Source organism: Rhinopithecus bieti, unplaced genomic scaffold (genome assembly GCF_001698545.2).
Source record: "Rhinopithecus bieti isolate Rb0 unplaced genomic scaffold, ASM169854v2 scaffold_5216, whole genome shotgun sequence".
Lineage (NCBI taxonomy): Eukaryota > Metazoa > Chordata > Mammalia > Primates > Cercopithecidae > Rhinopithecus > Rhinopithecus bieti.
The window spans coordinates 3,047,335-3,059,994 of record NW_016805021.1 but is presented as its reverse complement, the minus strand read 5'-3'; the positions used below and the strand labels follow the sequence as shown (position 1 = coordinate 3,059,994).

General features: G+C 36.7%; 1 protein-coding gene across 1 annotated transcript in view; it reads left to right on the top strand.

Moving 5' to 3' along the window:
- Positions 1-12,660, top strand: part of SSBP2 (single stranded DNA binding protein 2) — a 338,402-nt gene that overhangs the window by 119,551 nt on the left and 206,191 nt on the right. The window contains exon 3 of the mRNA XM_017870897.1: positions 9,254-9,315. Within this exon, the coding sequence (XP_017726386.1) occupies positions 9,254-9,315 (62 nt within the window). The remainder of the gene's footprint in view (positions 1-9,253; positions 9,316-12,660) is intronic.

Sequence of the window (12,660 nt, the reverse complement as noted above, 5' to 3'; positions counted from 1 at the left end):
ATATATATATATATAGATATAGATATAGATATAGATATAAAATATGTGACATCATTAGGTTTATACTCTGGTGTCTTGGTTCCCTTTCCCCCTAACCATGGATGGTAAAAAAGGAGAATATAATATTTTAGAGCTCTGTACCCTGTTGAGGGTTGCTTCCTCTCTGATTTTCTCTTGGATCAGGTGGAAAATTTAAGGCTGCTTGTTTGAATGACTTCTTAACTAGTCTGAGTAGTAAAGAAACAATCTTACCTAAACCCTCCCTAGTCTACCCCCAGGTTTTTACTGAAATCAAAATAGTCCCATTGGAACGTAAAATAGGGAGACCTACTTATTTGAGTTGATCATTATAATAAAAAGGAAATGATTGAAATGGCACCAATTGTTATCAATTATTATAACGTTATCCAATGTTCTCACCCTGGTTCAAGGCAAAGTAGACTACTTCTTCCAAATTTGACATTCTCCCTCTGAATGGATGAGGCTAAGAATGACCATGATGTTAATGAGTTCTTCTGAATCAGGTTTTACTGTGCTGGTCACTTCTTTCATTAGTATGGGCTTGTTCTTTTGGGTGAAGTTGCGAGAAGGCCAACTAGAACTCCAGGCATTATCTGAACAAGCAAGATGTGTATCTCAGCTGCCCAATCTTGATTTTCTAAAAATGCCCTTGCCCTGGTCTATCAGAAATCAGACTGCTCTTGATGGCTTTTGTTATCAGTCAGAAGAGTGGGGCACATTATTCTTAACCCAGTCATTTTTTTTTCTTAATTAAAAGAAAAAATGGACTAACAATAGAAATAAAAACATTTCTCTAACTAGGTTGTGCCAGCTAGCTCAGTGTTACCTCTGATTCATGATAGATTTTTAAACTACTGTCTGAGTCTAAAATGTAGTTTATGTGACTTTTCATTTTTTTTTACTCCCAAGGGGGAAAGACTGAATATTATTTAGAAATATTCTCAATACAAAGCCCTTTCTCTCCTCTTTGTTATTCTTCAACATTTAATAATTACAAACAGAATGCTAAGGAATCTTCTTTCCAATTCTACATTAACTTTTGTTACTTTAGGTTCATTAGAAGCCATCCTTTTTCTGGTAATATCATTTAGTTATACAAAGATAATGGCTGCTCTTCCTTGAAGTTTTGCATGGTATTCATGTCTCAGAATGAGGCTCAAGCTCCTTAACAAATGAAATTAAGAATTAGAGTTTTGTAACAATTCTAGATATTTTCCCTTTCTTAACATTTTTGCATTGTTACTAGCCCTTATTTGTCATAAGTTAGCCAACAAGTTAGCCTGAAATATAAGTTTAAACACATCTAAGGGATTCCTTTTTCAGATTTTATTAGGATTGCTAAATTATTGAGCATCATAGACTCCAAAACTCTGTTCTGTTTGTCTTTTACGTATATGAGGAGAGAAAATATTAATTAGTATTTCCTAACCGGTCACTTGAACTTTAATTTTGAGGCAATATAGTATAGGAGCTAAAAGCAATTGCTTTGGTCCAGACATCCTGGGTTTAAATTATGTTCTACATCTTATTTACTTTCTCAGTTTCCTAGTTATAAGATGATGATAATTGTGACAATACTTTAGTTATGCTGTGGTTCAAATGAGTTAGTATATGTACATTGCTTATAATAGTGCCTGACATATAGTAAATGCTCAAAAGTGTCATTTTAAAAAGTGTTGACCAACTTTTTTCTATCTTGTATAGTTTCTTATTTAAAAAGAATAGAGGCATAAATATATGCCTGATATGTACATGTGTGTTCCAAGTGTCTGTCACTTGGATGGCCTATAATCCTACTGTTTGGTGTTACCCTTTCTATGAAAATGGCTCCAGCTCTAATTCCTAATATTGTAGGTTGTCGTGAGTCTTCCCCAGTATCTGTGAGACTTTATTGGGTGCTTAGGGTTCTTGTGCTGTAGTTTCTTGCTCCTATTGAGTGATTATAGCCCCACTCTGGTTCTCCCTCTTACGGTCTATCCCTTTTTTATGCCTGAAGTTTTCTTTTTTTCTCATGGTTTCAGAGGTCCACTAATTCGTTGCTCTTTTGTATGAAAGATTCTCATGTAAGGTTGAGGGATAACCAAAAAGATTAAGCATTGTACAGTACAGGCACCAACATTAACTTGAATACTAGACATAAGTTACCTTAAATTCTTTGGTCTCATTGCCACAGGGAATTTTTCACTAGCTGTTTTCCTCAGCATGCCTTTGCCTTCTATCTTGTTGACTTCTCATAACCTCTCTCATTTTTTCCTTTTCTGAATCCTTCCAGACCCCTGAGCTTCTTTGCAAGAGACCATTAGCAACTTCTTAAATTCTTGTTACATAGAAAGTGAACTATTTGTTTTCCTGTCTGCATTCTTCCTTTCACACCATTCCTAGTGGCCTCTGTCTTTCTGTATCAAAAAATAAAAACAAAAATATAAAGGATCCATTAAGGAGTTTTCCCAGTAAGAGGTGGTCCTCTTTAGGAATACTTCTTTCATTCTTCTAAGATAAAGTAGCACTGTTCAGTAAAACTTTCTGTGATTATGGAAATGGTCTCTGATCTTTGCTGTCAAATAAGGTAGTCACTAATTATGTGTGACTATTGAGAACTTTAAACATGGCTAGTGCAACTGAGGAACATTCAGTTAACTTAATTTTAAACTGAAATAGCCACATGTGACTACTGGGTATCATGTTGAATAGCACAGTTTTAGATTATCTGCTTCAAAGTATAGTCAGCTTTTTTTTTTTTTCCTGTTAAACATCTATTGCCTTGAAGTTTTTGAATTAAAATGTAAAAATTTGGGCTGGGCATGGTGGCTTACGCCTGTAATCCCAGCACTTTGGAAGGCTGAGGTGGGCAAATTACATGAGGTCATGGGTTCGAGACCAGCCTGGCCAACATGGTGAAACCCCGTCTCTACTAAAAATGTGAAAATTAGCTGGGTGTGGTGGTGGGCTCCTGGAATCCCAGCTACTCAGGAGGCTGAGGCAGGAGAATCGCTTGAGCCCGGGAAGTGGAGGTTGCAGTGAGCCCAGATCGTGCCATTGCACTCCAGCCTGGATGAGAAGAAACTCCGTCTAAAAAAAAAGAAGGAAAGGAAAAATTTTTACTTCAATTTCAATATTTTTTACATGTAGTTTAGTGTATAGATATACTCATGCTTCTATACATGAGAGATTTTAGAAAATTGGTGGGAACAGTAGGTTATATCTAAATTAGAAGTCTCAGGAATTTAGTCTAGAAACAAACTTACACATAGGTATACAGGTTATTTTCTTAACACAGGAATTGGTTTTATTGTTTTATAGTATTAAAAGTTATTCTTTGGATATTTGTTTAAATTAAAAATTATGAAAGGATTTATGGGTACTATGAAAAGTTTGGAGCCCATGACCTTCAAACCTCCTGCTGCATTGTTGGAGATACTGTGGAAGTGGGTCTGGATCTGCTGAAGAGGTCCCACATTGACAAGACTAGAACCCCTAAAAAGGTACTGCTGACATCCAGAATTGTGCTACCCCAGCTTCACTTTTGGAGCCAGAGGCAGGAAGCTTCTCTTTTTCCTGTTTTTTGATCTCTTGCTAGTGTCTCATGATGGCAGAACTTGACAGGAAGCCAAATGGCAAGGAGGCTAGGAAATGTGATTTTCAGAGTCCCAGCCCCAAGTATAGAACGGAGTATAGAAGGGTGGGTGTAGGGCTGAGAGATAGTAGGTAAATGACCAGTATACCTTGCCAGAAGCAAATAAGTATGAAAAATTAAGCAAATGTGTGTTTGTATACCTGTATACATTTATGTATATATATCTATATCTTTTTTTCTTTTTTGTACAAATGTTAGCTTATACACCATTCTGTGCTTTAATTTTTGTTTCACTTGTTAGATTTTGGAAATTGTGTTATATTGGTTCATGAAATGTCATAATTCTCTTTTTATGGTTGTAGTATATTTCATTCTATGAAATGTGCCATGATATAGTTCACCAGCCCTGTACTGATGGACATTTAGGTGTTTCCAGTCTCTTTCAATTAAAACAATGCTTCAATGAAAATTGTTATATATATATGTAAAATTTTGCACATGTGACCATCAGATAGTATATATTTCATAATTAAACCATAAGACATCTTTTTCCTATTGATAGACCTTTTGCTCATGATTCAATGTTTGGTTTTACATTTATGAAGAAATGCTGAAAATGTTAGATCATATGATAAAAACAGCGTATTCATAGACAAGGCCATCAAATGCAGAATATGGGATTAGGAATGGGCCTTGAGATTTACATGAAAGTTACAGGAGAATACAGCCCTAGCTGGTCAAATGACAGAAGGAAGTGAGGTAGATAATTAAGCAGCAAAAAGCCTTAGGACTTGGCAGATACACACTGATGTTGGGATAATGGAAGAAGAAAAAACAGAATAAAGAGAAAATGTTATTGGCAAAGATGCTACCCAAAAACCTAAATAGGCCTGAAGCCCATAAAACTCAATACAACAGAAAATGCCTCTTCCGAAACAGCAGAAAATTTGTTTTTAACATGACTGCTGACATTTAGGAATATTTTCTGGCCATTCCTTAACACCACCCATCATTAATTCATATTTGCTAAAAAACAAAATTAAACTACATATAATTTAAAATGAAAGTCCTCCTTTTCCCTATTACAGATAATAGTTGTAGGCTTGATGTGATTTTTAAAAATGGATACACACCTACAAGCACACATATGTATGTATACATACTTTTTCTTTTCCAAGCAGAAAGGTTTTATGCTATACATAATGTTCTCCAACCTTCCAAATTTCCATCTTGAAAAACCAGTAGAGCATGATTCTCTTTCCAGGTAGCTGTATTTCATTCTTTTTAATGATAGCACACAGTTTCTAATTTTAATTTTTTTCTAACAATGCTACAGTGAATGTGGTTTAGTTTTCTACAGGTCAGGATTCTATTTCGGCTCTTCTTGAGCACCATTTTATGCTTTCTATAAGCAAGTAGTATCTAGAATAGTGATCCATTTGGACTTAGCAATATTCACTGTGTAAACACAGACCGTCTCTTCTGTGGACCTACCTAAAACACAGCTTTGAGTGTGGTTCATTCAATAACTATAAAAGGGTGGATTTTATGTTAACTTCAGTATGATGGACCGAAGTTTTACCTGCTTCTGGCACAGACTTGCAATTTGAGGACAGAAGGATGAATACTATGTAGTAAAAAATATTGTGAGCATAAAATGATGATATATGTGATGCTTTTTTAGTTTCTCTGAGGAATAATAAGATGTAAAACTGTTTAAAACAAATGTATTACCTCAGGCTTCTTCTCATAAAAGACCGTATCAAATATAAGCCATATAGGTCGTTTCCTATAGTCCTTTATCTCCCAAGATAGCTGGAAATGGACTGTGGAAGTTGTGGAAGTACGTGAGGGGAAGCTGCTTAGTAAGGATGAGGGGCAGTGGGTCTCATAGACTGTGAGTCTAATCCTACCTGCAGCACACCTTAGCATTGAAACCTAGTCATACCATTTTCACTCCTCCATAAGTCATGTCACGTTCTTCTTTTAACTGAGTAGGGTAAAATCTGTTTATTTCACAGCCATATTATGTAAAGTCAAGATGAACTGAGATGAAACATAAGGACAGTACCTTGAAAATTTTGCTGGTCATATGATTATGATAGTTCTAGTGATTAGGAATATTAGTGTGTTTGGGTACATCGGTGAGGGTTTATTCTTATGTTCGTTCAAGAAGATACCAACTAGTGAAAAAGTGGTAAGAGAAAAGTTTGATAGAAGGGTGAGACATAGGTTTTTGACTAAATTATAATTTTAGCAGGACATCAGAGTTTTGTTTCTCATAAATCTCATTAAGTACTATTTCTTATTTTTTACGAACCAAGGTAATATAAAATGTTGATGAACTGAAATTATCAGATAAATGGTGGCATAGATATACAAATTATTTGTATTACCACTTAGGATAATTAAAATTAGGATCTGGCTTACATTTATTTGATGTGTTCTGGTTTATTGTTCATAGGTAGTTTTTCTAACTTCAAGTTCATTAATTCCTGGAATTTTTCCTTTTAGTCCTTCAAAGTGGCTATTACATTATTATCATTATTATTATTAACTTTTTTTTTTTTTTTTTTTAAGACAGTCTCACTCTGTCGCCCAGGCTGGAGTGCCGTGGTGCTATCTCGGCTCACTGCAGTCTCCGCCTCCCGGGTTCAAGTGATTCTTCTGCCTCTGCCTCCTGAGTAGCTGGGACTACAGGCACATACCACCATGCCTGGCTAATTTTTGTATTTTTAGTAGATATGGGGTTTCACCATGTTGGCCAGGCTGGTCTCGAACTCCTGACCTCAAGTGATCTACCCACCTTGGCCTCCCAGAGTGCTGGGATTACAGGTATGAGCTACCGTCCTGGCCACATTACTAATCTTCAAAAAATTTCTCTTTATTTTTTGAGAACAAATTACTTGTTTTACTTCAAGGTTCCCATTTATTTATACTTTCTGTACTTAAGAACTCTAAAACTCCAACCAATTTCAGTGATTTTAATGGCACTTAACTTTTTTTCATCTTTTATTAAAGAAGATTTTGGTTGTTTCTATGTTTAGGACTACTTTCCGAGTTCCTGTTTTAAAACTTCTTTAAAAAGTCCTTTTGGGATAAGAATTCCTAACTTCTTACATAGTAGATGATGGAAAGAATTCCTTGAATTTTTTTGAAATCTGTAATTACAGTTGTTCATTTCTTAGTAGTATTAAGGGCCTCTGGGCATATTTTACTGATTGGGGTATTGTTACATAATTTTTATTATTTAAGCTAAAAAAAAAACTAAGGCATTTAATTATACACAGAGGTTTTTTTTTGAGGTCTTTCTGGATCTCCTTATTTAAAGTTGTAATTCCACTTCATTGTTTTCCTGCTCTTTCTATCCCCCTTCTCTGCTTAGTTTTCCTTCACTGCATTTGTCACCTTCTCATATAAACACAATTTACTTTTTTGTTTGTTTCTTTGTTCATGGTCTATCTTCCTTACTAAGGTGTAATCGCTCTGAAGGAAGGGATTTCTGTCTTTTGTGTTTACTGCTATCCAGTTCTTAGAAAAAGGAACTGTATGAATACTTAACCAGATACCCATCCAAAAGTATTTAGTCAGAACTTGTACTTTTTTAGAGATATTGATCTTGTTTTAAATTTTTATTATAGTAAACTCTAACTTAGCTGAAATGGAAACAATTAGAAAGTTAATGTCAGCATCTTTTAAAAACTCTTATTTTATGAGAGACCTGTGTCGTCTTCTGCCTACACCCTCAAATCAGGAATGTATTTAAAAACTCAACCCTTAAGATATAATTTGAAGTCAACATATTAAGCGTAATCTCTTGCAAGTTTCTGGGTGAGTGGTGATAACTGATGTTCCTATTTAATAATGGTGGTTTTGATGTGCCTTAAGATCCTGAAATACCTTCTGATTCAATAAAAGAAACAAAGAAAGAAAAGAAAACCTCAAAATTGAGTTATCTTCATTATGGGATTTTAATGGTGATCTGAATTTGGTATACATGATAACTCAGTGTAACAGGACACTAATTCTGAAATGACTTTAAATAGAAGCTTAATTTTCTGTTTAAATGATTCATTTTTACTTTTTCCATTTATGCTAGGAGCATAGACAATTGTTCCTTAGTTGCAACTCTGATTGTTCCTTTTTCCTAGTTACATGTATGGTTTCCAGCAAGATGAAAACTATTCTGATTAGTAAGTTAAAATTGCTTGGCACAACCCTAAATACTTTGAATATTTTTATATGGAATATCACTGGAATTTTGTGGGTGCTGGTGACAGTGATGATGTAATTAAGTTTTACAGGAATACCCTCCTAGGTAAAAGAAAAAAAATATTAGCACCTTACAGTTACCAGGCACTTCCTGCATGTCAGTTACTCTTTCTTCCCACTCTCCACGCCCCCACCCCTCACCGCCCTAAGACGGAATTTTGCTCTGTCAGGCTGGAGTACAGTGGTGCAATCTCAGCTCACTGCAACCTCCCTCTCCCAGGTTCAAGTGATTCTCCCGCCTCAGCTTCCGGAGTAGCTGGGCCACTGAGCCCGGCCTGTCAGTTACTCTTTTAAGTGATTTTCATGTACTGACCAGTTTTTTCCTCACAACAACCTTGTGATATAGGTGACTATTACTAACCATATTTTATAGATGAGGAAACTGAGGCACAGAAGACTTAAGTAACTCTCCTAACTTCACACAGCTAGTATGTTAGAAAGTTAAAGTTTATGCCCATGTCCCATTCTGCTTAAAATTAAGATTTTTTAATTATTTTTACCTTATGAGAGGGTATTTGAAGTGATGTATCAATCAGAATACAGCCACACCAATTAAAAGCATACTGAGCATTTCAACAGGGAATGTAATATGTGGAAATAGCTAAACAGATTTAAAAGAGAGCCACAACAGCGCACAGAAGTTACATAAAATCAATAATTGCAGTGAGCAGTCACTAGGACTGAGGCATCAAAAGGAAGAGCTTGTGGTTATCAAAAAAATTCAAAAACCTCAGAGCTGAATCTTAGACCTCTCAGGAGAGGGAGGTGTGGGACTGCTGGTACTTGAAGAGCTGAAATTTACCTTTAACTTCTGAAGAGAGATATTGCCCAGCTGTGCTGATGCTTCTGAGCGGCACAGAGGGACTGGTTCTGGTTGTGTGGGATAAAGCTAGAATGGAACCAGCTATTGTCAGAGCTATTATCACTGGATGAACTGCCACTGGGGTCACCCTGACAGGAATAGTAAGCTAACAGGAAACAAATCCATTCTCCCCTCTTCTTACTTCCAGGCTCTCTCTAGAGCCTCTCTTAGTTTATGGGACCTAACAGGAAGCCGTTTAATGAAGGACAAAGGTAGTGTATGGATCTCCAGTCTCAGCATCTGAAAGACCACAGAAAGATGAATTTGAAACTGAAAGACTGGAGTTTATAACTGGCACAGTATGAAGCAAATTCAGGAAAATAATGGTGACATCTCTCTGAGACTAATCCAGTCAACAACTCACTATGTAAAATGAGTACTTGGAAAACTTGGGTAAAAAATAATATGAAAATGATGAAAAATTCAGATATTACCATAGTATTTTAAATGGAAATATTATTACTTTGTAATATGTGTGGAAAAAAGTATTATTAGGAAAGTAATATCTCTTTTATTCATTTTAGATAAGATGGGAAAAAAACATCACATTGGGGGAACCACCAGGATTCTTACATTCTTGGTGGTGGTAAGTATCCTTTATTCCATTTTTACTGGCTTGATGATGCATTTCAATAGGCCTGTTTATGGTTTCATGCTTCCTTTTTATTTTTTCATTTTCTAAAATTTTCTGGAAGGTAGCACTTTTAAAAGACCCTTAAAACCAGCACTAGTGTAATTTAACTGAAATATACTACTGTTGAGTTCAACTGGAATTGGAACCAGTGTGTGGAATCTCCAACTGTAAGTACGATTCTATAATGGCTTGGGATGCCATAACAAAATACCATAGAATAGGTGGCTTAAATAGCAGAATTTTATTTTTCACAATTCTGGAGGCTAGAAGTATGAGATAAGTACCAGCATGATCAGTTTCTGGTGAGGGCTGTCTTCCTGACTTGTAGACAGTCACCTTTTTGCTGTGTCCTTACATATTGGGGAGAGCAAGCTGTTTGTGTCTCTGCTTACAAGGGAACTAGTCCCATCATGAGGGTCCCACTTTAATGATCTCATCTAAACCTAAGGATTTCCCAAAGACCCCATCTCCAACTACCATCACATTGGTAATGCCCACCCCTCAAATCAGGAATTTATTTAAAAACCCAACCCTTCATTTCAATATATGAATTTGGGAGAGGGCTGGGTGTGGTAGCTCACCCCAGGTAGCCTGTAATTCGAGCACTTTGGGAGGACAAGGCAGGTGGATCACCTGAGGTCAGGAGCTCGAGACAAGCCTGACCAACATGGTGAAACCCCGTCTCTACTAAAAATACAAAAATTAACCAGGCATGGTGGCACATGCCTATAATCCCAGCTACTTGGGAGGTTAAGGCAGGAGAATTTCTTGAACCTGGGAGGCAGAGGTTGCAGTGAGCCAAGACCGGGCCATTGTGCTCCAGTTTGGGCAATAAGAGCAAAACTCCATCTCAAAAAAAAAAAAAAAAAAAAAAAAAATTAGGAGAGGATACAATTCATTCATAGCAGATAATTTTCTTGTCTTGAGGTGGCCAATGAGGTTGACACTTTTTCTTGACTCTCTGATTGTCGAACTAGTTATAAGGTTGCTTTCTACAAAGTGGGCTATCAAGTTGTCAATGTTAGACCACCATATAGGTAATTATAAGCGTTGGCATGCCATTATAGCTTCTTCAAACCCTCACTTCTCCTTTTGGAGGGATTGGGAATGGGAGATTATAATCTGATTGACATCTTTTATGTAATAGGTCAATCTTGTAATAGGTCAATTTTGTTCCAGAATAACAGCTACTCATCAAACTCAAATCTCCCGAGAACAAGAGGGGAATAAGTTACAAATAAGCAGTTAGTGAAATAAGTTTATCTTCATTTTCTTGCACTGGAAAAGCATATTCATGAGAAACAGTGACCTGATACTGTGCTCAACAGATACTGAACTAATCAAATAGATTTTTTTTTTTTTTTGCCTGGAAGAAGTAACGTTCATACGTTTATATTCCTTTGTATTTCTACCACATTGTGGTATCTTTTAAAGTTTCATTTATTCATAGGCTTTGAGCATGTTTCTCCATGCAAACCTAGTAAAGTTTATTGCATTATCTCAATAAATACTTACTGAGTGTCTTGTATGGGCCAGATACTATGCTTGATACTATGGACACACCAGTGAATAAAACACACACACATCCCTATCCTCTTGCTGATAACAGTCTATGGGGAAAACAAATAATGAAGTAAGCAGTGAGAAAGAAGTATTTGAAGGGGATATGCCGAGTCCCATATAGGCACATGCCAAATACATTTCACCTGGAAGAACTGATACCTAAGCCAAGGCATTAAGTAGATATAAGAGTTGGCCAGAAAGGCATGGAGAGATAGAGAAGGGGGATGTTTTGGATCAACCATACCATTTGCGGTGACCTAGAGGTGAAAGACAGAGAGAGTATAGCACATGGGAAGAAAAGAAATTCATTATGTTGGAAATTGGGGTGATAGAGTGATTAGAGATGAGGCTGGATTTGTAAACTGTGAATTTGAATTTAATTATAAAGAGAATACAATGCAGTTAAATTTTTAAGCAGGAGAGTAATACTGTTTATTTATATCTTATCAAAGAAAAGAGTAAAACTCTAAAAAATTAGAAAAGATTTATTCTGAGCCAAATATAAGTGACCATGGCCCTTGACACAGCCTTCGGGAGGTCCTGAGAACACGTTCCCAGGGTGGTCAGGGTGCAGCTCGGTTTTATACATCTTAGGGAGACACGAGACTTCAATTAAATACATGTAAGAAATACATTGATTCAGTCTAGATAGACAAGACTACTCAAAGTGGGGGCTTCCAGATTATAGATACATTTTAAAATTTTCTGATTGGCAGTTGGTTGACTTTATCTAAAGACCTGGGATCAATAGAAAAGAACTGTCTGGATTAAGATAAGTGATTATGGAAAGCAAATTTCTTATTATGCAGATGAAGCCTGTAACAGGCTTCAGAGAGAATAGATTGTAAATGCTTCTTATCAGATTTAAGGACTGTGTTGATGTTAACACTGGAGAGTATAATGAGGCAAGTCCCACTCCCACTTCCTGTCATGGCCTGAAGCAGTCTTTCAGGTTAAATTTTAAGAGTGCCCTGGCCAAGGAGGAAGTCCATTCCGATGGTTGGGGGAACTTAGAATTTTATTTTAGGTTTACAACCGTAGCCATATCACTCTAGTTCTATAGAATAGATAATGGATGAAACAGGAATAAGTCCAGAAATAGAGGAGCACTTAGAAGGCTCTTGCGGTAAGGAGTAGAGAATGGTTACTTGAACTAGTGTATAATCAGTGGGGAGGAAGAGAAGCGGAAGGATTTGAGGGATATAAGCTTGAAGTAGAAAGGGTAGGATTTGGTGAAGAGTTCAGCTGTTTAGGTGTGCTGAAACTGAAATACATGCCATCCAAGTGGAGATGTTGAGCAGGCAGCTTGTTACATGGATCTGATGTTTAAAGGAGAGAGAGATGAAGCTGGGTGCAGTGGTGCATGTCTATAGTAACAACTGCTCAGGAGGCTGAGGTGGGAGGATCACTTGAACTCAGGTGTTTGAACCCAGCCTGAGCAACATAGTGAGACCTCATCTCTAAAAAAAGAAAAAGAGAAAGAGAGAGAGAGAGATAGTTGAATGGTATTACCCAAGAGTGGGGAGGAAAGTGAGCCTTGTACAGAAACCTTGCAATATTAACATCCAAGGAATAAGGAGGAAGAAGAGGCTGTAAAGGAGAAAGAAAGTGGCCAGGCATGGTGGTTCATGCCTGTAATCCCAGCACTTTGGGGGGCGGAGGCGGGTGGATCACTTGAGGTCAGGAGTTTGAGACCCTGTCTCTACTAAAAATACAAAATAAGCCAGGCATTGG